Source organism: Molothrus aeneus, chromosome 2 (assembly GCF_037042795.1).
Source record: "Molothrus aeneus isolate 106 chromosome 2, BPBGC_Maene_1.0, whole genome shotgun sequence".
NCBI lineage: Eukaryota > Metazoa > Chordata > Aves > Passeriformes > Icteridae > Molothrus > Molothrus aeneus.
The window spans coordinates 43,464,344-43,491,716 of record NC_089647.1 but is presented as its reverse complement, the minus strand read 5'-3'; the positions used below and the strand labels follow the sequence as shown (position 1 = coordinate 43,491,716).

Genomic DNA, 27,373 nt, shown 5'->3' with positions numbered 1-27,373 from the left:
CCCCATAGAAGGGCTGATTGTCTCTTGCATGCTAAGGAAATAGCAAATGTCTCTTTTTTTTTGTCCAAAGATCAAATAGACAGATTGCACAACAGAGGAACTGGACCCTTTGCATGGAGAAGTAGCTGTGTGAAGTAAGTGACAGCCTTTTGAGTCAGCAGACAGCTTCATCAAGAAATACAGGGTATATTTGCAGGGATGTAAAAGTGCCAGTGTGTGGGCAGCCTCTTACCAGAGGCAGGTAATATGAGAGGCCCAAGGGAATGGAAGTAGTGAGGGGTAACCTTGTTATGCTCCCAAGGTGGGGCTCATGTCATGACACATGATGTGAAAAGTAGGAATGATTAACTGTGGATGTAAAAAGGCAGGATTTAGGGTGAGAAAAGGGAATTGATTTCAGATTTAGTGTCTGAGGCACTTTCACAGAATGGCTGTGGCAATTTGTTAGCCAGATCAACGTATGATTTCTTACTTCAGAAATGTTTATCTCTGCTTGACACGCCGATGCAGGGATGGATGTCAGTGGAGACAAAAAAAAGGACTGCTTTGCCTTATCTGGCCTCTTTTGCAAATGTCTTCACTTTCAGCAGTTTATAGCTTCCATCTTGTCCACATAATTCAGAAACATCTCCAGACAAATCCTGACTTCAGAGGCCAAGCCACAAAATCCCTTTCCAGTCATGACCTGGTATGCAGCAGAGCTGTGAACCGGTCCTCTGCTTCTGCTATTGCCAGCAAAGGCGCAGTGAGAGGCAGAGTTCTCCTCCCAGGAATCCTCTGAGCTCAGGGACAGGCATTTGAGGGATTTTGGCACACTCCCAGGTGATGGGGTCTTCATGCAAACCAGCTGTCTGCATGTGCTGTGTGAAGCTGAACTCTGGGCAGCAGGACTGAAACGGTTTCTTGGAAAGCAATGCGGACTTGCTACTTCCCTGGAGCTGCTCTGACTGCAGTACAACGGCATGTGTGCTCTGATCCAATGGCAATACCCAGCCTCAAAGCAGAGGTCATGGCCATTAATGCCAGGGACCCTTTCTGGCCACAAACAACGCAGTAAATAACAACATCCATCCAGCCCGCGAGTGGAGCACGGAAAGCACAGTCCCAGGTTTGATCTTCAGGATGCTCACCCTCACCTGGGGACTGTAGCAGCTCTTTCCCAGTCGAGCTGCTCTCCTGCTTGTACCACCCATGTGCTGGACTTATCTGTCCTGTGAAGATAAAGTGTGTGCATTTATGAAGACCATATAGTTAGGATTTTATGACTGCAGACATCTCCTGTCTCTCCAGCTGCAGGAGGGCAGGATACATGCTCTATTCCCAGCTGGAAGCAGAGACCACCTGCCTGCCTCCTGTTCCAGCTCCCTGTCAACAGGCTGAGCAGGAGGAACATGCAAGGGCTTGCTGAGAAGGTAGGGCAAGGGCTTGCACACTGGGACAATGCTGTCCCACAGGTGGCCAGAGCCCTTGACTGAAAACTGCAGGATGAAACCAGAGCAGGCAGGAAAATAATGGACAGGGAAATGATGAATCCATCTAGGTGTCTGTGCATATATCTGTGTGTACATGTGGCTGAGGAAAGTGTAGAGCCAGAAATGCATAGAAGCAAACCCTCCAGGACGAGGACAGATTATAGAGCTTCTCTTTGATTTACGCTAAAGGAGACCTTCCCATTATGTCATGGGGAAAAGAAACATGTTATTACTGTTTTATGGTGATCAAGGTAAAAAATTTTTGATCTGCCACTCTTTTGATCCAGAAAGCCTGAGCTGGTATAGTGTGATACTGAGTTTTGACAGATGAAAAGAGGGAAAATGAGCAATGCATGAACACACAGTGCTAAGGAGCAGTCACACCTAGAAAGGACAAGGGAAGCATTCCTTTCTTTTCTGATGGTGGGAAGTGGGAAGAGTCACTACAGACAGGCACAGACAGAGATGTCATTTGCAATCACCTTGCCCATGGATGACAACAATCACAAACAACTGGAAAATATGTATTTCATTAGGCTTACACACAATTACTGTCTATTTTCCACACAATTACTGCCTATTTTCTTTTCTACATTTGCATATTCATTCCAAATTCTTTCATACACAATTTAACAGATAGAAAAGAAACCCTCCCTCAAAATTCCTTGTTTTTACATAAGAAGCTAAACTGTCAATAATAATCACCATTTCCAAAGACAGCTTAAGCAGCAGAAAACTTGTGGAAGGGCATGGAATTTACCTTTTTTGTTGTTTGCTTGAGCCATATTCCTATTTAATAAAAAATTTCTAGAGTATCAGTTTTCTAGAAATATGTTTTGGTTGTTACCTTGTGAGATTATTTCCCCCATCAGCCATCACTAAGGTGAGAAGGGGCAGACCCACAGCATCCCTAGTTTGGGCTGTTCCTGCAGGTCTCCAGGGACGGTGACCACAGAGTTGCTGGGAAAGTGCAAAGGACACTTGAGATTCCCATCTACTGCAGTGCTTGGGAGATGCTTTTCCAGAATACTTGATGACTTGACTCTTTCTGAATACTAGCCAGGACAATGCATCAGAAGGTGCATGGATTTTCACAGCTTCTACCCATAGAGCTGCATTTTATGAATTAGGCTGTATTTTAGTAAGATTTTTAACTAAAGTGATGTTCATAATCTGAAACATTTTAAACCTTAGCTTGTTTGAGATATTTTTTCACATCTTTAATAATTAATTGAGACAGATTTCCCTCAAACTTGAGCCTGATTATCCCCAGTTACTTCTCCTACCCTGGACATTGCCCCTTCCATTTTCAGCTGGGCACCACTGTTTCCCGTTTGGCTGCCTCTGATGTTACCACATGAGCTGAGCTAATTTATCCAAGTGCTATGATTTCAGAACAGAAAATAGTATTGAGTTAATTTAGAGGCTGACTCAGCAGTTTTCTGGAGGATAACTTAATTTAGAGACAGGATCTGAATTCTCCATCCCTGAGGTATTGAAAAGTTGCATCTCTTTCACAGGTGACTCACTGCACGTCCCAGCCAAGCCCAAAGTCTGCCTGTCCAGGCATGTGGCATGGTCATCAGTGTCACATCTGTCTTCTGTGAAAGTGCACCAGACTCAGTTGAAAATATCTCTGGGACAAACGTACAAAAATGCTGAACTGAAGATAGTTGCTAACCTTGCCCTCAGGACAACTGGCGCAAAATACTGGTTTAGGACTTGTCTGTAGCAAAAATCCCACAATGAGGAAAAGAAACAAACTGTTTCTGTCCTGATATTTGGTATGATTATTGCTGCAATGCTCTACGACATAGCTCTCACCTTTCCTTATCAAGTGAATGCCACAAACTCTAAATCAAGTAACATTATCTCTGACATTTTGGCTATTATAATACCAGACCAAAAGATTTATATTTTGCTCAACATAAAGTAGTTACAGCTTGTCTCTGCTGAGGAGAAAGTCACAAGTGGAATTTGGTGTCATTAAAACAATTTCTTTCTCCTTAAAACAAACCCTGTTCGTTATGGTGATTTAGTTCAACCTATCTCTTGTCCTTACCACCTGCTGCTCAGAGATGCCTAGTCAGCTTTTAGCTAGCAAAATAAACTTCTCTAGCAAGTCCCACCAGTGTTCTCATTCTATCAAGGCAAAAATAGAGACTCTATACGAAGAGATTCAACTTCAGACATATCAGAAATTTGAGCCACCCCCACATCTTTCATTTCCTCAAGGAAACATATCTGTAATATTTCCAAAGGCAAAAAATGTATACACATATACACCTTCAGGGTCATAGAAACCTGAAACTGCAATGTATTAACTTGTCCTTGTCAGTTCTCTATGATGTGTATATGAGCTAATTTTGAAGCCTGCTCTCCTTGCAGTCAGTAATAACCTATGCAGAGGTAGCTGAGTACACCCACAGTAATCACAAAATCTGCAAAGAGAAAATTTTTCAGTAGAGATCATATATTTAAACCTCAGGAACCTCCATGCATCTGTACTCTACATTTTCAGAGATGTAAATATACCTAAGAAGAGCCAGAAGGTATAAAGGTTAAGGTTGAAAATGGAGTTATCAAATTTGGACTAGTCTTTTCCAATGTGTCAACATCCAAATTCTCCCTGTTTGTCACCCTTTTTTTCTTCTTGTAGAGAATATGTGAAAATAACTTAAAGAATGGAAGCAAAGGGGAAAACAGAGAGAAACCAGTGCATCAAATCTCTCCCAAATCTCTCACACATCCCCCCTTCTCACATCCCATGCATTGTGTTTTCAAATTGGCCAAGACTTGGTTTACTAATTGAAAGCTACGCCTCTCTCCTAAATGGTGATGAGCCATGGCGTGGTGGTAAACCAGCTCTGTGTACAGAAAGTTCTTGAAACCATTACTGTGTTGGCATTGTTAATGCATTTTACAAGTATTAGGTCTGCAATGCAAGTTATGAGAGAAATCTTTTTTGGTTTGGAAAGTAGTAAACATCTGGGGGAAAGGATGACCTTCTCACTGAGAACTAATGACAAAATAAACAATCAGCCTAAACCACATGGAAAAGTAACATAGCTCCCTTGCATGTGTGCTCTACATTATAGGAAGTGTAAATGCATAAAAAATGATTGGTCAGGTATGAAACAAATGTGTGTGTGTGTCCCTCCCTTCCCTCCACATTAATACAACATTAAGATTGAAAATATGATCATGAAACATCAACAGAGCAGTGGAACTATGTGCAATAAGCCACATGTGTTTCTAAATGAAAGACCTTGCCAAACAGTCTTGATTACATTTCATGATGGCGTTTTACTATTACTGGACAAAAGCAATGACGTAAAGGAAACATTCTGGGATTTTAGGGAGGCAAATGATAGGGTATCTCACACCAAAGAATAATAATCAAAACTGGCCTGGAAATGAACATTGTCACATGGATTAAAAACTGGCTGGAAATCTACAAACACAGAGCTATGAGGCATAACAAAACATTTCGTAGAGAAGCCTCGTGATCAGCCAGCCTTCAATTCATTTTGCAGAAAAGCAGGACAGGCTAACAGCCAGGATCAGTGGTAGCCAACCTGCAGGTCAGGGCAATGTACAGAACAAAGTCTCTGGCCTCCAGCCTGCTTTCTGCTGCCAGCTAGCCTCAATGTCCTCCAGACACAGGCAGCATGTGAGCACCACTGAGAACAAATGACTAATGCTAGCAGTTATTCAGAAAGATGAACAAACAACAAACAAGGGTGAAACAAGGGAAAACAATTTGGTTTGCGCCTGGGAAAATATCCCTTGCTGTAGGTAACTGTAGAAGGCAAAGGGGGAGAAGTGATATTGTGGCAAGAAAATTTAAACTTTGAGATCAGACAAATGAACTGTTCTTGGAGGTTTTTGGATACCACCATCCTTGTCATCCCTCATGCAGGACAGCTAAGACACCAATGACTTTTTATCAGCCACAATTGCTCGTCTGAGCTGCACTTCAATTCTCATTTTACTTTTATTGCCATCCTGTGAAATTTTCTACAATATTGTGGGAGTATTTTGCTCCAGTAACTCTATGGTCCCACTCATAAATGAACATTACAACTTTACTGGTAAGCATCATATGAAAATACTGACCACAGCTGATATAATACTCCAGTTTACAGGGACTGTGTAAAATTACAGTGCTTTATGCAGAGAGCTGAGTGGCTTGTGGGCCAAGAAAGCTCCTGGTTCAGATTAATTCCCACTTGAGAACAGCAACAACTAGTAGACAAAATGATATTCACTCCAAATTGATCAATATATAGGCCAGAAAGAAAATAAGTTTTATAATGAAAATCCTTCCATAATATGATTTAGATATTAATTTAGCAGCAGGGTATTATTATTCCCTAACATGGTATTTATTTTACTGATGGATTTTATAGTATTCAAAGCCCTAAGTAAAAGAAGGAGCTCTCAGTGATGACTGTTAGCTTGCTGGTGTGACTGTCTGGAAGAGCAAATAATTTGTTATCGCCATTGCCATGCTCATAGCTCATTACCTAACGCTCTTGTGACAATTACACTTCCATCCATATATGCCCACTAGGCAATAAAGCAGCCAAAGCCACAGCCAAGCTCACCTTATTTCCTGCAGTCTTTAAGACATGGAGCTTGAAGAAATACCTTTTTGGGTTGGGGTAAATAGCAGCTGGAGGCAGAGCTGAAAACACTCATCCTCTTCGCTGAGTGCCATTCGATCTATAGCAAGAAACACAGGGTAGCCACCCCAGAGCAGAGGGGATGGATCCAAGGAGGGACAAGGATGGAGCCTGCTGGTGTGGTAAAATACCACCAGCAGCACTCTGTTTTCAGAGGATTTGAAAGAGGAAGAGACAGGCAGCTGCAATATTCTGGAATGTCTCTGTCAGGTTAATGAGTCTGTAAATGACATCAATCTGCTGGACAGTGCGAGGGGCTGTGGTTTAAGAGACTGGTTTTTATGTCACAACTCCAAGAGCTGACGTTATACCTTCAGGTCCAGACTTAGGATGCACAGGGGCAGCTCCTGTGCCCTGTGTGCCACCCCACCAGTTCACAAAGCACCCACCACTTTTCCCAGCAAAGTCCTGCAAGGCTGTAGCACAGCTTTGCATCGGAGTGCTGGCCTCCTCCCCCAGCCCAGCTCTGGGAAGGGGTCTTAAATGAAAGGCATCTTTCAGGGGGAGTACAAAACCTTTCACACTGCTGGGGTGGTCTGGAGGGGCTGGCAGCAGATGGGAAGCAGCAGGGCTGTGGTGCTTTGGGATCCATGTGGTGGAGCAGCCAGGGCTCCGGAATTTGCAGTGTAAACTGTGCAGGAGGTGCGATGTGGGACTTTCATTTTTCTGCCTATGGAAACTTCTGAAATAAAGAGAAAGGGAGAGCTCTTGCACGGATGTAATTCCAAGGGTTTCCACTGATAACACTGATGATTTGCAGCCACATATCAACCTCCTTTCTGGCACCAGCTCCTTCTCAGACATGGTGTTACCCCAGAGTTTCATTAACATGAGATCACAAACCCCTGTTAAAGAAATATGATTTATGAGCATCTTGAGTGTGAATGCAGAGGTGGAGGTTTCCTGGACTGTTTTTAATGGGTTTGCATTCAGGTGCAGGAGGAGGAAAGGTAAGCTAGAAAAGTCTTGGAATGTTGATGAATTTGTGGGTGAAATAACTTTCCTCTAGCAGCTTTTTACCTTTCCTAACCAATCCAGTGAGCAAGTAAATTTAATTTTTGTAAAATTAGGGTACCCAAAGAAAATTGCAAAGCATTAAAAAAAGCACAAAGCCAGAATATATTGTAGAATAAGTGGATCATGTGATATCCGTGTCATTTCAACCTTTTGAAACCAGCAGAATTGTCCTGGGGACATAAAAATATGCGTCACAATGTCATACTGCAAAACACTGGAAATCCTGCAAAACCTAGAGTGTACATTTTTACACATTTTAATTTCAGTTCAATTGAAATGGACTTTTTGCTGCCTCGGTTACTGAAATTGGCCTGGTAAGCACAAGACTTGGCCAAACCCCATAATTCACTCATTTTTCTTGACAGGCCTCTCAGGATCAACAGTTTCCACTGACCTGTAAGTCTTCGAGCCAAGAGCAAATTTCTTCAGTGAGGAAATTAATCTGTGAACCTTGAACAGCAGCAGAATCAAACTGATAGTCCTGTGATAACTACTTCAGATTTCTTTTTAATAAATGCCATATTTATTTATTTAATAAATAAATAAGTTCTCTCCTTGACAATAATTTTAAGCTGTTTTTTTAAATTTATTTTTTATTTTCATGATCGAGTACACATCCCCACAGGCAACTATGTTTTGACAACTGCAAATACATAAGATATGAAGCTGGTAGGTTTACCATGCTGCCCATGTTCCATGAGGATGGTCCAGGAGCACCTAACAGTGATTATCTGTGCTACATGCTTTATTTCTCAGGAATGACATTAGCTTATATCCCAGTTACACTAAAATAATTATAAGGTGTTTCTGTATTGAAGTTGTGTGCAAAATGTTGTAATGTGTGGCACTGCTGCATTGCTGATGCTGCCCAGCCCCATGTCAGAGAGCTCCCTTGAGAGAAAACTCCCTGTGAGAACTAGATCATCTAAGTGCAACATTTAAAAAGAGTCATGGGGGGAAAAAGCCATGCTCCTTTAAGAAAATCACAACTTTCAGTAAAGTAATTTTAAAATGCAACACCCCTGATGCCTCCAGGTCCCCTCTCACTGCATGTGGCATTTCTTGACTCAGCAGCTCTGTGGCTGCCAGCTCTGAGCCTCTTCTGCCTCCCCATCTCCCTCCACCCCTCCCAGTCCTCTTTGCTGTTACTCTGGCCCAAATCCTCTGCATTCACGGCAATGAACATTTTCACTCTTCCAGCTATCTGAAGGAATCCTTCTTCCAAAATGTGTTAACCATTTTTTCATATTTTGGTTTTCCTATTTTAAGTTTAATATTTAACAAAGTTTATGAAACAGTCTTTTGTTTTGAAGGATTTGGCATTTATGGCGGAGACATCAAAACCCAATGACCTTTAGGGTGTCTCCCAACCCAAACTATTCTATGATTCTATGATAACAGTAACAACCTTTTCTTTTTCCTCAAGCTGGAATCCTAAAATAATTCAAGCCCACTATTGTCCTGCAGTTTAGCTTTCTACCCAAATGTGTGCACCTCAGTAACAATAACCTTTCTGTTAATTTAAAAGCAATAACCATTTAGCTTTGCTTGATAACCAGGGCCCATATCCTGCTGATTCAGAAGAAATGCTGGGTCACAGCTTTCATATTGAGAAATAAGTGTGGTAGGAATATCTGCTGGAATTTCATCTAAACTTGAACTATCCAAATATTTTAATAGCTTTGTGGACAATTTCTGAGTTCAACAGTTATAATGTCACTTAAGAAATGTAAAATGAATGTATTTTACTTTGCTAAATGGCTTTCTATATCATGGAGAATAAGAAAAAATTTTTGTAAAATATTAAGGATGGACTGCCAACCTCCCCATACCTCTCCCTACATCTACACCTGTCTTCAGTTAATAAAAAAGCAGGGAAACATTTGGGTTGGAAGTGGGGTGTGAAAGGAAGAGAAACATGTGCACATCATCCTTACAAACAAAACACATCCGGCTTTGGAAATGATGATTTAGAAAGGAAACGTACCAAAATGGAAAGAATTCAGAAAACAAGATGGATTGGAGGATCAGGAATCACAGACTGCAAGGAAAGCTGGAGGATTTGGTATTGTTTAGTCTAGAAATAAGGGTTGTGGGGACATAGTGTCCAAATATGTAGAAGGTAGCTCTAAGGAGGAAAGAATAAACCCTGTTCATATCCCCTGGGGTTAGGACATGTTGTCATAGGCTTAACTGAGGAGGAGATGGTTTCACCAGGGAAAATAGTTCCCAGCTGAGGTGACAACAAAGAGACAGGCTCACAAGGGAGGCTGCACATCCTCATAACCCCTCATTTCTAAGAACAAGTAATTGAGGAAAGACCGAGGGAAAGCTGCCTGATGATGAGGTTAAGTTATCTTCTTAAGTCCTTCCTAAGTCTGCTTCTTACAATTACTGTGTTGGAGTTGGGAGCAGCTTGGATACACTCTGAAACCATTGGGTTTTTTTTCTTAAAACATTAGGATGCTCTAAGTAGCAGTTGTGAGGCAGAGTGACTGTGGTAGGAGCCTGGCAGAGATTTTGAGCACTCCTCTGCCTTGCTCCTGCTGGCCTCCCCTTTCCAGAAATTACACCCGCTTACACTGCAGTAAAAGTCAAACTCCATTTGGAGATCGACAGTCTTCACTGTCCAAATCAGACAGAAGATCCAGGGATTTCAGCCCTCAGTGTATTTGGTTTGTGTGGCAAGGTTTTGGTATTGTGTGTGGAGGCTATGGGGGTGGCCTCTGTGAGAAGCTGCCAGAAGCTTCCCCCATTTCCAACAGAACCAATGCCAGCCAGCTCCAAGACAGACCCACCACTGGCCAAGGATGAGCCCATCAGTGACAGAGAAGAGCAATGGAGTGGCTTTGTAAGCACTTAGCATCCAACCAGGGTCAACCCACCCCACTCATGTAACAGATCATTTAATCTCAAAAATGCTGCGGCTGCTGTTATGGCTGAGACAGGCAGGAGAGACAAGACCCTGCTCAATGGAATGCAGTGAAGTCTGGGCTCCCACCTTGGCTTACAGAGGCTGAAGATATGTGCATCAGCTTATATGGAGTAATTCAACACTCTTAAAGAAAAATAGAGCTGTTTCCTTTTGGATCCCAAGTGAGTGGGAGGATGTCTAGTTCATTTTTTATTCATCTGAATCACTTTTGAAAGCATCCTAGTCTTGCAGTGAAACATTTTGCAGTGTGTTATGAAAGGACAACTAAAAATCTTGTCCACCATTTTTTTTTAATGTCTGTCATTCTCAGCTTGCCAGTCCCACAAGCTATTAGGAAAAGGGAGTTGTCTATGGTGAATGGAAAATAGTAAATCCAGGGTGGGATCAGAAGTACAATACAATCCATCAGCATGTTAAAAACACAAACTGACAAAAAATACAGCCCTCAGGGTTCTTAAACACACTCACAGTAACAACTGTCTGGGTTATGAATTAGAGGCAGAGAAAGTGATGCCTGAAATGGATTCAGAGCAAGGAAGATAAGGTGACAATTTTTATGGATGAGTGTATGTTACACTCGAAAGGGTCCCCTGTCCATGGGAGCTTCCTTCATGTTTCCTGAAGAGCCAATGTCAACAGTCCACTTTCTACTTGCAATAAATTTAAGTCCCATCAGCCGTAAAACAAAGATGCCCTGTTCTTAGCGCAACCTCAAAAACTTCCCATTCTAGTCACTATAAACATTTCTGTTACTAATGTATAATTCTCACCAGTCCCTTGTATGCCAACCTGACTCATGTTACCTAATTTATCACTCTGTGCCTCAAAGCACTGAAGTGGGGATTTGGCTGTCTATGTGGCCAGTGCTTTGTGGAGCTCCAGGGAGTCTGTTGGCAACACCTGGCTGTAACACAAAAACCAGTGCAGGTTATTTATGACCTGTATGCTGATAACCATGTTTCCCAACTGTAATTTTGGGACAAGCATCTGAAAACACCCTTCCCCAGCAAAGTTTAGGTGATAGAATGTCTTTTCTCAAAAATATGTTGAATATGAACAGAAACAAACCCTGATGCTGAGTATCACTGTGGGTGCTGAGGACTGTGGGTTTTCCAGGTCTCAGGCAGTGTAATGGGTACCCTGATATTCAATAAGGCTCAAGCTTATGCTGAAGAGATGTGTGTTCTGCCCATATCTGAACACTTAGTAGATGTTTCCTAAGGTCAGCCTCCTTTGTCTCAATGGCACCTACCCTTGTACTCAGGATTAAGCTGCGGTTTTGGTTCTGTGTGTTCCCACCACTACCCACCTACCCGAGAGCAAAGTTAAACGGCTCCAGGCACAAGTGCTCAGATTAAGTTTGGAAATGTTACACACAAAGGGACGAGATTAGGCCTTATCTCAAATGAAATGCTATCCTTTCATGTCTGTTACTTAGCTCTCCTGAGGTCCTTGTGGATGTATATCCCGTTACTGACTTTCAACTTTGCCTCACAATTTGCAATTGAAAGACTGAACACTGGACAAGGACACTAAGAAAATCTTCAGTGCAGAGAAACCAAAAATAAACAATTTCATGAGTGTATTAGTGTGAATGAAAGAAATAAGGCATAAAAAATGAGAAGGAAGATGCAGGAAAAACAGGGAAAATGTGCATGGTAGGAAAATTCAAATGCCACTTGCTCCTGAGAGGTGTTAATATTGGGCCATATACACATTGAGATACTTATGCCAGCCATATTTGCTCACAAGCATAGTACTGGTTTAACTACACTGATTAAAAAAATCAAACCTAATTAAATCAGAGCAATGTTTGCATGCAGGAAGCATGCAGCCCTTCAAAGGCAAACTTCCCTTTGATGTGCTGGACTGAATTTCACAGAGCATAAGGCTGAAGGGAATATTAAGAATTGGTAGAATCATTGGCTGGTTCATCCATAAGGCTGGGACATAAAACACTTACCTGGGCATTAGGTGTAGCCATGGGAGGATGGCCCTAGATGGCCCCAGCGGTGATCCCATGTGGAGCACCCAGTGCTCAGGCTCTCCCTGTACTGTGCTGTGCCTGTTCCTACAGCTGAGTTGTCAGCCGGGCTCCCCATTCAGCTCCACACTCATCCCTGCTGCTGAAAACACGCCACGCGCTGTAAACTTGGACTCCACATTCACGTGGGATCACCTGTACTTCTGGGGTAGAGAGGGAGGGCAGGTCTCTGTTTATTTGACAAGCCTTGGCAGAATAGCCCAAGTGAGGTGTTTCCCAGCCCTTAAGGAGCCTTGACGCAGAGCATCTGGCACAAAAGGCCCTGTAAACTTTACTGCTTGGGAAGGGACAGGATGGGGTGCTTCCTGTTAACGTGATACTATCTGCACAAAACATTAATAACTGCTGTGGCCTGAATCCCAGGACGTTCATGAATTCCACTTAGCAGCTACTCACATTGCATTTAGCAGTTTTATTAGCAGTTTGCTATCAAAACGAAGGGCAGGACTTGGTACCTGGGCCACCTTCACCCCAAACCCTTTGAGACCAGAGCACAGAGGATGCTCTCAGCTCACCACAACTTTTTGGGAAAGGAGCAGCAGTAAACACCATGAAGATGAGCAACGAAGGATTCACACTGCAGGGCAGATACCTGCCTCTAAAAGCTCCTGTGCTGAGTTCCAGCATCCATTCCATTCATCCTGCATTTTCTCCAAGTTTTCATTTCAGCTCAGCTTTTCTCCATCTCAGTAGCTCCTATCTGTCCAGGATATGGTCCTATTTTTAGCTGTTCACAATGCACGAGCAGCACAAGATTCTAGGTACTGGGATATTAAAACAGAAAGTCAATGCATCAGATCTCATTGAAATGCAACTGCCCCTGGAGATTCCAGTTCAGATCAACTTCATGTCTTTAATTGCATGGGGCACTTGTGTGGTTCATAAAATTAGTTTTCAGGCAACTGTGCCCTTTTGGGGCAGATTTGATAGAACCATGGGTTTTTAGTGCAGGTTAAGTACTGTTCATTCATGTATAGCCTCACATAGTTCCTCAGATATCATAATTTTCTTGGAAGGGAATTTCTGCTAGTGCTAATGTGCTTGGAAAGCTCATAAAACCCAGAGGTAGCAGCAGCCTGTGTATCTTACATTTGCTAACAGTTCACTGTGGGTTTCTCTGATGTGGCAGATTTACAGGGGTCATGTTTCCACCTGGATGAGCTTGCCCATGAATAATTCTCCCGTCTTGTGTACAAGATTTTCCTACAACACCCATATATTTCTCTGTCCCAATTCTCCCCCTGTCTCTCTGGTGTTTTTCTTCACACCACACCGTGGTCAAGGCAACAGAAAGAAAATCTTTTTATTAACATGCATGATATTTTCTGAGCCTTCTATGTCTTTTTTGAGGGGGGTAGGGCTCAAGCAGGATTTTAGCTGGTGGTGATAATGGTGCAGTTCAAGGCTGATTAGGTGCAATTATACACTTTGTCTTTTCGTTGATCAGACCAACTCAGGCCAGAAATACCCAGGCTGATGTTAAAACCCTGACAGCACGAGAAGCAGCACCCAGTAGGTGCCCCACAGCCTGGGCAATGTCACAGTGTGCCTGCTTTGTGCTGTGGGGTGGCAGGCACTGGGGTGCCTTAGGCAGCAACAGCCCTGTCCTCATGCCTGGCCTCACACCAGCCCATGTAGGACTTTCTTCATCCTTGGACAAAGACTGAGGGAGAGCTGGGTGATTTTTCCACTGGGAATTGCTGCACAGAGGCAGGTTAACCATCAGGCAGGGGCAGTTCTGGGGATTCTGCACAGGCTGCAATTGCATCCTGTCCCCAGCCTTGATCATGCCCCCAATTTTCAAATTTCTCTCAAATCCAAATGAAATCCAAATGAAAACCAATAAAGTCCTGATCTGCCAGAAAGAAACTCTTGGTTAAACTCTGAACAGTCTTTAGGGAAAGCGTATTTTTCCTGTTTCCCATTTTTGGCTGTTCTTGGCAGGTTCCTTTATTTTTACCCTTTGAGATTAATCATGGTAAGGCACGAGACCCACTTGCTGCTCGTGTCACACCAGGCAAGGTGCTCCAGGCTGCCTGCCTGTAGATTGCTCCTGTACTCTGTATGCTTCCTCCTGGTCATTTCTGCTCCAGCAAGGGGCAGGGAGGCTTGTAAAACCCTGCTCCCTCCCAGTCACTCCTGCCAGTTCACACCTCCTGCTCCAAACTTCCTGTCCACTTTTCTGGCAGAGGAGGTTAAGAAAAGGTATGGAAACATTGGATGCACAGAAGAACTGAAGCTAACAAAAACATGTTGGTTGTATGTTTGCATATGTAAACATATGCATATGTAAACATGTGCTTTGAAGAGAAGAAAGCTTCTCCATCTTGGTCACAAAACAGCAAGATTTTGATCTATTTGCCTCTGTGAGTAGGTGAAGGAGTCAGCATTCAATGAAGAGTGTGGGAAATGTGCTCGTGGTAGTAGATAAAAGAACACCTCTGTGCACGTGCAAGCGTTTCAGAAAGCTTATGCAACATTTCCTTTTCAAATAAACAGATACATACAGCCCTGTTTCCAAAATGTCACCGAGAATATCACTTGCAAATGTTTTTGGAAAGGAGGTTGCCAAATTGCTAAATATATTCTGTGCTTAGAATAGGCATTTTGTACAGTTTCCTTTCTACCCTGATAAATCTTTTCTTAGCCCTCCCACAGAAACTCAAAGACCTGCCTGGGGACGGCATCCTGCTGGGTTGGGTGCTTGTCCCCATGTTGTGGAGCTGGGTGCTGTGCCAAGGGAAGCCCATGACCCTGCTTGTGTCCCCCTTGCTGCCAACCCCTTGCAGCACCAGCACGGTGGAAGAGGATGAAGGAGGAGAAGCAGGGACATGACCAAAGGGGTGGGAGTGGAAGGGCGGGAGAAGCTGTGAGAGCACCAGCACGAGGTCTGCACTGAGTGGGGATGGTGCTCACAGCTGGCCTGTGCCAAGGCCCAGAGGGGCAGAAATCAGCTGACACCATGGCTTTCAGAGACTCATGCTTTAAAAATTCAGAAGGCTTTTTTATATACTACTCTGCCTCAGTGATGAATGGCCATCTGTCAGTAAATTAGTACAGATAGCAAGAATGCATCATTTCAGGGTTTCTACCCTTCAGCTGAAGGACCTTACACATGCAAAGAGGAAATGGTACAACTCATGACACATTAACACACACACTGCATACAAACCTCTGCCCTACCCATCCAATGCTTTCCCAAAGATATCAGGGGCAGCCTGCTGGACTTTCTGAAATCAGACAGTGTCATCCAAGAGCTATTTCCTGGTGGTCACAGGTATCTATGAGTTTCTTTTTACTGGTCAGTCATACAGTAGGGAGAAAAAGTCAGGTCAGATCCACAAAACCCCAGGGCTTCTGAGGAGGCAAAAGAACTCATACTGCATTCCAGACTTAAATATTTAATCTTTCCTTACTTACATGATTCCACTGACTCACAAAAATGAGGGTACAAGGAGAGGGCAGATGCCCACATCAATCTCAACAAAGAGATCACTGAAGCATTATTAGATGGAAATGCTGAGCCTAAATAATGCATCCAGGGTAGCCACATAACATGGAACCAAATTCATCATTTACTACTATTTTAGTCATATATGGCAAGAGTCACCGCCACCAAGCTGCAGAAGCAGCACATCCATTTGTGCTTCCAAGAGGAGAACCAGCTTGGGTTCTTCAGATGTAAAGTAATCGTGTTAAAGCTGAATCTCTTCCCAATCCAATTCACCACGGGGATGTAAAAATTCATCTTGCAGAAGAAAAGCAGTGAAATGCTGCACATGAGATGGTAGGGTCTCTCTGCTTTTCCTTTTGTGATCAACGTGGGAGAAAATGCATGTAAACTCTGTAACAGCTAGAAAGGCTGGAGATAAAAATATCCCTCACAACACGTAGGAAGGGTTAGAAAGAACCTCCTGAGTGATCAGGAGTAGGCCCTCTCTGTTGAAGACACCACGTTTAATGAAGGTATACAATAATGTACCAACACGACAGCTATATCAAACCACCACCATTTGGAGCACTACACCTTCTGCTCCCGGCTGGCAGGGATCCTCCTCCTCTTCGGATCAGTACGATCAGGACGCTTTCTTCCCTTCTCCAGCTGAGATTTATTTATAGCCTACTTACAACCATTTGTTCTTGAGCCAACACCATCCATTAGTGGAACTAGTGGTTCCTCCTCCTTATTGCTCACGGCTTTCCGGAGCACGATGGCATCCCCTTGGCGGTGGCATCCCCTCGGCGTCCCCCAGCGCACTGGGAGCCTCTGGTGCCAGGGTCGCAGGGACCCCCACAGCTGCCCCCAGCCCACTGCTCGCTCCTCAGACGGGAGGGCTCTGGGGAGAGCCATGCCTGGCGCTGAACTGGCTGCTGCGGGGACATACGGGGCACCACAGGTCTGGCAGCACCCGCGCCACTCCCGGGACCCCACAGCAGCTCCGGGTGTTCTAACCCCGCACCGCCCGCCACAGCGCCCTGTGCCCACAACACCCGCGCCACTTCTGGGCCCCTGCAGCGCGCCCCCAGCGCTGTGACCCCCGACACGCCCGGCAGTGCTGTGTCCCTGTCACACCCGTCCCATTCCCGGGATCCCTCAGCTCCCGGCTCCCCGCCGGCCCCGCAGCGCGCGCAGGCGCGGGATGCGAGCGCGCGCACCGCCGCCCACCGCCGTCCCCCGCCGTCCCCGTCCCCCCGCGCCCCCCGGAGGCCGCGCATGCGCGCTGCCGCCCTCCCGCTGCGGGACCCCCTGCCCGGAGCGGGCCCGGCGCGGCGGAGGGGGCGTGGCCTGTGAGGGCGTGTCCCTAGGGGGCGTGTCCCGCGCTCGGGGGGCGTGGCGCGGCGCGGCGCGCCCTGTCCATGGTGCGGGCGGCGGCGCGGGTGTCCCCGCGGCGGGAGCGCGGCGGCGCGGGGCTGTATGGACGTGATGTCCCCGCAACAGGAGCACCTCGGCCCGGGCCGCTCGTCCTCGGTGAGCGGCGAGACCAGGGGCTTCGCCGCCGCCGACAGCAAGAAGGTGAGGCCGTCCCCGGAGACCGCACGGGAAAGCGCCCCCCGATCCTTGTCCGTGTCCCGGAGCTTCCCGCGGCGGGCACCGCCGGTCAGCGCGGCCCCACCGCGCGCTCCGCCGCGCCATCTCCCCGAGTCCTGCACGCCGCCGTCGGAACCGGGCTCGGGGGAGCCGCTGGCGGAGCCGAGGCTGTCGGCGGGAAGGGTTCGTGCACGGGCTCCCCGGGGAGCCGGGAGTGCCGCGGTGCCCGGTGCGGCCGATGGGTGGATAACCGGGCACCTCGGGGGGTGGCTGCACGCATGTCCCGGGAGCACAGGGAGCCTGCTGCCGGGGTGTCCGGGGTAGGTCCGGAGCGCCGCTGCACAGCTGTCCCGGGCAGCTCGGGAAGGGTTTGCCGGGTGCTGTTCGGTGCAGGCACAGGGCTTGGCTGCATGGATCCCCCGGGAATCTGGCGCGGAGGGTGTTGCTGCACGGATGTGCTGGACCGATAAAAGGGTTTGCTACATGGATTTCGTGGGGAAACGCGAAGGACGTTTTGCTGAATGTATTTCTGGAGGTTTTGCTCGGTGGGTATCAGAGAGAGCTGGGGAATGGTTTGCAGAGCTGTTATCCAGGGGATCGAAGAGGGATCTGCTGCATGTGTGCCTGGAGAGAGCGAGCGAAGGGTTTGGTCGAGATGAGGGTGTTCGGTGGCTGCTCTCGCACGTGCTTTGTGCAAGAGGAATATAAGAAGCTCCCTGAGGAAGCACCTTGTGCAAAGTGTATGCAATTGATAGCAGAGGAACCTCATCCCATCTTCAAAACTGGTTGTAAAATCTGTTTGATGTCTCAGATTGCTTTTCAGCATTTGACATAATCAAGTGCAAAATGCTCTCTTCTGCATACAGCCAAGCACTTGTTTCTGCCTTTTACTTAGCTGTAACAAGCGAGCTGTGATAACCAGATTCTTCCTGCTGTATAAAACAGGAATTCTTTTTTTCTCTTGGGTTTAGCAAGTGCTGAAATGTTTTTCTATCCAAAGTAGAGCTGGTACCTTGCTGCCTTGCAGATTTTGCTTCACAATGACATTTAAATCTATTCACTGCCTTGTCTTTAGAGGTACACTTCAGACGGCTGCCAAATAGGCTGGCAGGATTAGAATGACTGGCCAGGTTTCAGTGTCCCTTAGTAAATCTGTCCACCTGGTGACAATTTAGGATGGTAGTAAAGTCTGAGCTTGTGTCCAATGATGTGGCTAAGCAGTCCCTGGGATTTTGCTGGCCATGGCACAGCAATGCCGATGGGTCTCTTTGGGCTAGGAGGTGATGCTGTGTGTTTCCATGGGTTGTGTCCCACCAAGCCACGTAGTGCTCCAGCCTGACTGCAGCCCTGGGGACTCCTTCTTATGGCAGCTGCTGTCAATGGTGGAATGGTTGCCTGGAGAGAGTATTGTCAAGATTTCTACTACACTTAAAGTACTGCAGTTAATACCTGATTGGTTTCTGAACTGGGCATGTGATACACCTACACAAGGTGGTGGAGTACCTTCTGCTGCCCAGCTGGGCAAAATGATGGAGTAGATACTCACCCTTTCCAAGTGCTGTGATCTAATTTGAGATGGCTACATGTGCAGCTTTGATTTTTATCAAACATTTATTTCATTTTTGCTGAAGACAGAACACCATGTACCTTCCAACCTGGCAGAGCTCTGATGCTAGGCACCCACCTGAAATGAGAAGTTCGAGTACTGTGAAGATGAACGTTTTTATCGTGCAAGTTCCACTTCATTATTCAGCATTCTGAGGACAAATATTAATGGTAGCACTTGTGTTTCCTATTCCTGCTCCAAAGAGCCCACAGTCGAAGGAATGCAGACCTTGTTTTTGCCAACGCTGACAAGAGAGCAGGGATATTACTTTTTACAGTTCTTGGCAGCCCTTTTGGAATTCCTCAGCGTGGAGGCACATGCAGCGGGGGTACAAATGGAGATCCTCCTGTGGAGAAGCAGCTTGAGACCCTGGCTGGGCCCTGCAGCGTATGGCAGCTTTGTACACCATGCACAACCAACACAGGCAGCCACCAACATCCAGCCAGCAGCTCAGCTGCTTGTCCACAGTTGTGGTGCTTCCTTGAGACTGCTAGCATGTCACCTCTTTATGTCTCTCTGGGGAAGAAGCTTCCAACCTTTATCCATGTACAGGAAAGGAGTATTCCTAATTTTGCCTGAAGCTGGATCTCAGTGACAGTTCAAATATTTCTTTTATTATTTAGGTCCTTTGGACTCTATATTTACCTTTGTGTTGTCTTCTACTCAGTGCCAAAGCATCATTTTTTCACAATACAGAAAGTCTTTTTTGGTAACAGGGAGCTTACCTTGTTTGTATTGGTTGCATACAGCGAAATGGAAGAATGTGTTGGCAAGAAATCAGTTTTGATGCTGGTGACACAGCATGTCAAGTTAAACAATTTTGTTGCAAATAAGTATTTAACATCAACTGTTTTGCTTTCTGGCAAAAGCTACCCCTAAATATGTGATGCTAGGTGCTAGGTGACTACTGAACCTTTCTCCCTTTTTATTATTGTGACTATGTTTGCTCAAATTAGCTGAGATTTGCTGCATTGTTCTGTGGTTTTCTGAACTCCTACTTCATCTTCCACTTGGCTGTCAAAACCAAGCTGAAGGATCCACGTGCTTGATCCCACCACAGAACCAGAACAGGGACAGAAAATGTCTAGGGCTTTTTTCATGTATTTTATGTGACCATTTAAACTAATATCCTGGAAACGTTTCTGTGCCTATTCTTGGCATGCACAATAATTTGCACTGCTAGCCTACCTCACAGTCTGTGGGAGGTTCTCTCTGTTAAATGCTTACAACACTCTGCTAAAAGGTGACATTGAAGTGCAGTGTTTTAGTTAATGCTTTTGGAAAATTCTGGGCGAGTTTCCCTCCTTTACTGGACTTACTGGAGTCACCATGTGTGATTGACCTACACAGAAGTTTTGTATTGACTGTTTAGCTTAGAAACCAATTCCAATAAATTGATGCAACTGAAGTGGATTGCAGTAGCATGACTAAAAGTGATTATACTGATAGAGCTTATTTCTACAAATTTGTCAAAACAAACCATGCAGCAGAGATGTCTTTTATGTAACTGTGTCAGCAGTAGCAGCTGGGTCATTTAACCATATTTATAATTTCCTGGTGTTTCACTTCTCTCTTCTCAGAGGGGCTAGATTCCAGCCAACCCTGAATATTTTATGCAAAACAATATCTGGTAGCACAAGGAGTCAGTCCTAGGATTTTTGCTGCATCCTTGAAGATTTCAAGTAAATTCTTGAAATGTTTTGGAGGCTCAGCAATTAATATTTACATCTACAAAGTGTGCAAAAAATTAACCATTTTGAATACTAATCAAAGTAGCATTTATGGTTTGAGGCTTGAAATCTGGCAATTCCATCACCGTAAATATGTGTTTCTTTGTGATTCTGGTCACAAATGCAGCAACAGTTTACTGGCAGGGAAAAGGGACTTCTAGTGTTCCTCAACAGTGTATTAAATGGACAAATTCAAGCAAATTAATGGCATTGGAAGAGTAATCATACATAATCTTCATCCCTTGTTTTACTCTGAAAAGATGAATCAAGTATGTATTTGCCATTATATGGTATGATACCTTGATCTCATGCCAAGAGATTTATCTTTTTTAAGATAAATCTTCTTAAGCAGGGATTTCTTCTTCCTGCAAGATTCTGTCCTGGCTGAGGATCTGGTGGGTTGTTTCTAAAATCACACCTGGTAGTGCTGGAAATTTCAGACACTTAGAAACACTTCTGGCACTATTTAGTGAAGTGATGAACAATTCCTATCATCCTGCAGATATATCCTGTAGCTATTTTGTCTCTGATGAGGACTGAAAAAGCTCCTACTTTAATGAAATCACCCGCAAAGTGGGTCATTAGGTTAAAATCACCTTGGTAGGATGTGCTGGCTTGTGGTAACTTCCTGTGGTGATGTGCCTCCTGGTGCTGATTTAATTACTAACTAGTGTTAGCAATCCTTTATTTTTCTGTCCATGAGAGAACCTGAAAATTATGCAGAAAACAATGTGTTCTAGTTCTTGAGTTTCCTATTCCTGGGTTTTTTGTTTGCCCCTCCAGGTGGCACTAGGAAAGAGAGGGGCACGATAGGTCATAGGGGATGTAACGCCCAAGAACCACAAATAACAAATTATTGCCTCTTTACTTAATGTTGCTTGAAGTATGGATGTGGAGTGGGGGGAATCTCCTCTCTCTTGTCATCTCTAAACTGCTCCTGAGAAAGTCTGTACGTACAGAAACTGGGACAGAATTTTATCCACGTGTTAACCTTCATGCTTTGTGGCAAGCTTGAAAGGAAACTTTGGGCTTCAGCAGGACCATCACAAACCCAGTCACTGATCTGAGCAGTGCACTGACTCACTGTAGGACCCACAAGCAGCATACTCAATGCTCAATGTTCCCCTCCTCTATGATGTGTTTACTGATCTTTCACATCTTCATCTAGTGATGCAGATGAGCGGAATCTTTTGAAGACATCCATATAAGTGCTTCCAAAGATTTGTATCCTTCAGGAAGTATGGTGAAACATGTTTTGTTCCTAGCTTCTTTTATCAATTTTTCTTTATACTCTGAGATAGCTTTCAGCCTTTGCTGTGCTCTCTAGCAGCTGCTGTTCCATGAGGATGTGCTTTTGGTTCCACTGTGTTGGTAGCTCTTTTCTCTTGTGCCCCTGCAATTGTTTTCTCCACAATTATCCATCCAAAAATGGCTTTCTTTCTAGGAAGGTCCTTGTAAGTAAAAGTATTCTGCCAGCATAAACAAAAGCACATAGTTTTGTCACCTGCTCTGCCTTTATGGTAAATGGGTCTCTCTACATCTCTGCTGCTTGAGCCAGCAGTTCAAATGCAGTCATCTTCTCACCCTGTTTTTGAGGGCTCAAGAATGCTATAGGTCAGCATAGGTCCATTTCTTGCTATAACAAAATAAAAGAATTCTTGTTATTTTTGGCACTTTTTGACAACTCTAGTCTGTAAGTCTAACAAATACTGGATTTTAGTATATGTAGGAAAATATAATCTGTTGCCTCTCATAAGTGACCCAGTGATACAGGGGTAAGAGTGATGCCCAGTTATTCTGCTATATGCTGAGGGTTGTTATGATTTTTCTGATTTTCAGGCATTTAGCTGAAATTTGCCCCACAGTTTCTGGTAAGGATTTGTTGTCAGTGCTTTGGTTCATATCTAGCTAAACCAGGAGTGTGTGCCACAGATATGTTTTGTTGCTCAGACAACAAGAGCAGAGTTTGCATGGGTGAAATCCCTCACAGTTATTAACTTAAATATATTTAGAGAGTAGGATTTGTTAAAATCAGACTTCTTTTCATTAGAAAAATAAAGCAGTGAAAGGGAGAGCTTAGCCACTTGAAAGCAATCCTCAGCTTGAGGCATTGGCACATCTGAGGGTTGTCCCTGTCACCCAGTTAAATGACCCAGGCAGATGTCCCAGCCTTGACCCATTTCTGGAGTGAGCCTGTAAATCAGGAGCCTGAAATCCTTCAGTGTCTGGGGAGGCTTTAACAAGGTTATCTGCACATTGCTGAGGAGGCATTTCTGCTGTGTTTACCTGTCACTCAGGAACTAAGTAAATTTTTCAACTGTTTGTGTGTCTGTTCTTAAATAGACATCAAGTAACATTTTCTCATCCTAAGCTCAAACCACTGCAAGAAGACAGTTCTTCCCTGAGTTACTGAGCATATACATTTTTCTGTTCCCTGTCCTTTGCTCAGATAGCAAGGAGAGGATTGATGATGATTAACTCTATTTTCTTGGTCACCTTGCTTTTTCTTTTACAGTCAATGGAGAAAAACTTCTTCAGGCAAGATGAGCCATGCCCTAAATTGTCCTTTTCTCTCTGTCAGCTCTAAAAGGAGCACAGGGCAGACAGCTCAGGTGTGTGAGTCAGAGGCTGGGGAGAGGAATCTTCCTGCATGTGTCTCACCATGGCATGGGTCAGGCAGCACAACCTGGCAATGTGGGCAGTGTGTTCCTGGGGAATCACTGCACACTGCCCCTGGCTTAGCCTGCCTGCTCTGACCAGTAGCTGCAGCAGGGTATCCACTTAGTGCATAATTTTTAACTTCTCTAGACACTTGAAAATATTATAAACACTCTATATGCATTACTTAAGTTACTTGCCATCACAAAATAAATAGTAAGTACCATTAATTTTTTTTCATACATTCTTTATTTAATTCACACTCTGCCATTCTCTTTAGAAGCGTGATATAGTAAAGTGATACATGTAAAGTGCAGGAACAGTTCCAATTTTTTTGGTCTTACCATGTGTTACCTTTTCCACAGTGGAAAGCAATATTGTAACTTGGCAATATATTGATTTATATAAATTTCAAATAGTGCCATCATCCACTTCAACTCTGAGGCAAAATTAGTTGAATACTGGCATCCAGGAATACATTTTTCCCCAAGCTGATGACTTGGGAGATACTTGTGCAAGTTTTACTGTAGTCCATAGGGGTTCTGATTCTTGAGGAGAGGCAGCATATATTCAGTGATGTTTTGTAAGCTTTCTGTCTTCTGCATGGTAGGCTGGTCTGCTCATAAACCGCCTACCATCACAGTTTACAAAACAGTGTGTCAGATTGTAGGTCTGATCGATATCTGGTGTAAATTCATTCTTCTCCAGTCTACAGGCCTATGAATTTTTTATACCAAATGAGAAACTGGCCAAATACTACCACCAGTCCAACAACTGAAATTGCAAAACCTTTTTGTTTCTGTTAAGAAGTCAAGACAACCACAACCAGAAATGCAGAAAGTATGAAGTTAAACCTGAATCGGAGGGGAGGGGGAAGCAACTCCAGCTTTTGGATGTGAGGAAGACAGACGTAACTCTAGTTTGTCCTGACTGACACAAGATTATCATCTTTGCATCTAAATGCACACTGTAAACACTCATTATAGATACTGATTTTATGATACATTTCACATGGGTGTGACTCAGCCAGCAAGTATGAGAATTTCTGTCTGTGTTGACCTTTCTAATATTTACATGAAAAAATGGGAGGTAATGATGTGGGACACATGTTGAGAAATGCTTCTCTGTGTCCCATGCTTAAATAATTGGTCAGTGCATCTCCTTTTCCTCCCAAACATCTGCTCTCACAACAGCTGTTCAGGATATATCTCCTCTTCTCCACATTGCCATCCTTGCACATAATAAAAGCAATAAAAATGAGGATAGCAGGCAACTGAATCCAACTTAAGAAAAAGTGAATTTATCCTCTCCCTTCTCAAAGTGAATCAATTCAAATTGTCATGACGGTCACTTATTTTCTCTTCCCAAACTCTGTACGTAGCAAAACAGAAATAAAACACCCCTTTCTGTCTGTAATCAATGTCTCTGTGTAATGTGTTTATTTGCATACAGCTGACCTGACTCACTTGAGTGCTGTGAAAATTTTCCTTTTCTCATCAGTGATCTTTTTATGTTTTGAGTCTATTTTTTTTCTGTTAAGATATGCTTAGTAGCTGTGCTAAGAGTTTGCCCAGAGAGGCTGTGGAATCTCATCCTTGGAGGTAGCACAGACCTGCACTGGAGGTGGCCCAGAGTGGCCTGCTTGAATGGGTCTTGCTGTCAGCAGGTTCAGAGAGGCTGGGTCACACACCTCTGGGATCCCCCTAACCAAGATAATCTCTGCCAGTTATTTGAGCTCTTCCTAAATTTGCTGTAGTCTACACTTTACTTTGGTCTTCAGACATTTGAGTCAAGACTAGAATCTCGGTGGCACAGGTGCTATTCAGCACTGCTAACCCAAGCATGAAAAATAATGCTGTAATTGCTATAGATTTTAAAATACTGCAGGTTTTTTCCCAGCGGCTTTCTTTTCAGACCTGAAGATCTCTTGAAAATGTAACCAAACTTCCACTGCATTTGCAGGAGCTGAGATGCTCCAGTTCTTATCCCCTCAAAAGCCACCTGCCCAGTAATGTGTAAATTGCAGTAAATTTCCCACTGGGAGGTGATGCTTTATATTAACTTCTGAAATCTGCCTGTTGTGTGACATATGTGGCTGGTCTTCTGTAGCATGTTACACTGCATTGTTACACAGATCTCTTTTTGTCTTTGTATTTGCAGGTGTGCTACTTTTAAAACCTCTAACAGCTTTTCAGATTAGCTAGCAGTAAGACAAACAGATTTAATTCACTAGAACAATTTATCTTATTTATTTAAAAAAACTATTAAAAATGGGCATCTCTTTTATTAGTAATCTTTTATTATGCAGTTATAGTCCAATTGGAGACAGCTAAATGTTCCAAGACTTAATTTATCAGTCTTGAGAAGGTTATTTTTTGATAAAATAGGGAGGAGGGGATAATTTTTAAAGGCAAATTGAAATTACGCAGTTGAATTTATAACAATTGCTGCACAATAGCTGTAACTGAGTGACAAAACAAACAAGTCTGCTCTACATCAATAAAGAGAGAACCAAAAAACTGACACAATAACAGATGGACTGCAGTGAGTAAAATAAATGCACTTGTCACAAGCAAGTAAAATATGCAGAGTTTCTCCGAGGGGAGCACACTGTGCACCTGCCCAAACAGAATGAATGCCACGTCCAGCGCATACATTGGCAGAGGAATCAGTTGTTCCCACTGTCCTGACATATTTGTCCTGGTAGTCAGAGGTTATTTCTGGTATGAAGGAAGAGAGTCATGCTTTGTGATTAGCTGAGAGCAGGGATTTCATGGCTGTCAGAGGTTCACCTGTTTGTGGGCTCTCAGTGGTGCTGTAAGGTACCACTGCATCATTGGATATTCTCCTGTCAGGGTCTCAGGAGGAGTTTGACCCTGGTTCTTTTGTTCCCCAGTTTATTCTGAAAAGTATTTGAGCTAAATAATGTAACAGTCACCCTTCTGGTGGAGGGTCAGTGAGAGGAGAGGTCATGCACCTTGGCAGCAGGCTGCACAACTGGTTCAAGACAGCCCTCCAGGGTCAGGGCCAGGACTACTCTGCTAGTCCTGCTTCTGGCTGCAGGAGGGAGACTGAATGCATTGTGGTTCAGGAAAATGTGTATTTTTGTCTCCTGTGGGTGCTTTTGAAAATTTCTACCTCTGGGGAAAACTGTGGTATTTATTTGCTCGGTATTTTTATTGTAGTGTTCAACTTCACTAAATGGAAATCCATCCTCTCTTGTTAGCTACTGACATTTTCATCTCTTCCTTGCGCTTTCTTTTTTTTTTTTCCCCTGTGGTGTTCTCTGTCTTTGAGTGTCTCCTTTTTCCCATTCTCTTTCTACTTCTGTGCTAACAACTGTCCTGTCTCTCCCCATTTTATTTTTCTCATGCATAATCAGCAACGAAAAAATGTCATTGTTGGCTACTGATGGGCAAGATATGCTCCAGACTGAGTAGTAGGGAAGGAAAATGCTCTCATCTCTAAAGATTTGTTAAAAAGGGGTATCCTAATAAAATGTTTAAGGTCAGGTGAGTAGAATACAAACCTTAAATAATGGTAGATGTCAGATGTGACACAGAAATATATGAAGTATTTGAAATTTAAACCACCACCTGGATATTTGATAAATATATCTTACAAAGGGACAAAAAAGTGGTCAAAGACCAGCTCTAGGTGTTTATTTCATGTGTGCAGGGTACCTCAAGTATCTGTGTATAGACACTACTTTTCAGCTATTCTTTACACTGGCTTTCTTGTAATGCTCCTGCTTTTCTTACCTTATTTTCCCCCTCCAGGGTTGCTGAGGGCAATAACAGCCTTTTTCCCATGGCCTGAAATTGGAGTCTGGCTGTGCTCAGTTTGAATGCGTGCAGTTACTGTTCCAAATCTCACCTGTGATTTCATTTTGTTTCTCTTTCCAATCAGAAGATGAAGAGTTTGGCCCAAAGACGTCAGTCTGCACCATCTTTGATCTTTGTCAAAGCACTCAGCAGATCTAGATCGGCCTCCAGGTGAGTCAGTGACTTTTGCTGGCTGTGTTGTTTTGCAGTTTCTCAGCCCAAAACTTGAAATGTTTTTGAACTATTGTCCACACCAGCTTGTTGAACACAGTTCAGGCTCCTCGGTAGCTGCACAGCTATAAAGGCTGCTGAAAGATGTGACAGAACCAGCCCAGGCACCAGGTGGTCTCCTAGAAGGGGTTTCCCCAGT

General features: G+C 44.1%; 1 protein-coding gene across 3 annotated transcripts in view; it reads left to right on the top strand.

Annotated features, from left to right (window-relative positions):
* The first annotated feature begins 17,028 nt into the window (after positions 1-17,028).
* The window catches only part of ARHGAP20 (Rho GTPase activating protein 20), a 56,474-nt gene continuing 46,129 nt past the window's right edge, over positions 17,029-27,373 (top strand). Inside the window, exons 1-2 of one of the 3 annotated variants that reach the window (XM_066544779.1) lie at positions 17,029-17,170; positions 27,092-27,174. In XM_066544779.1, coding sequence (XP_066400876.1) covers positions 17,072-17,170; positions 27,092-27,174 — 182 coding nt within the window. In that variant the 5' untranslated portion in view covers positions 17,029-17,071. Of the gene's footprint in view, positions 17,171-17,329; positions 17,506-27,088; positions 27,175-27,373 lie in introns of those variants that run through there. The other 2 variants (XM_066544777.1, XM_066544780.1) reach the window with 2 other exon arrangements.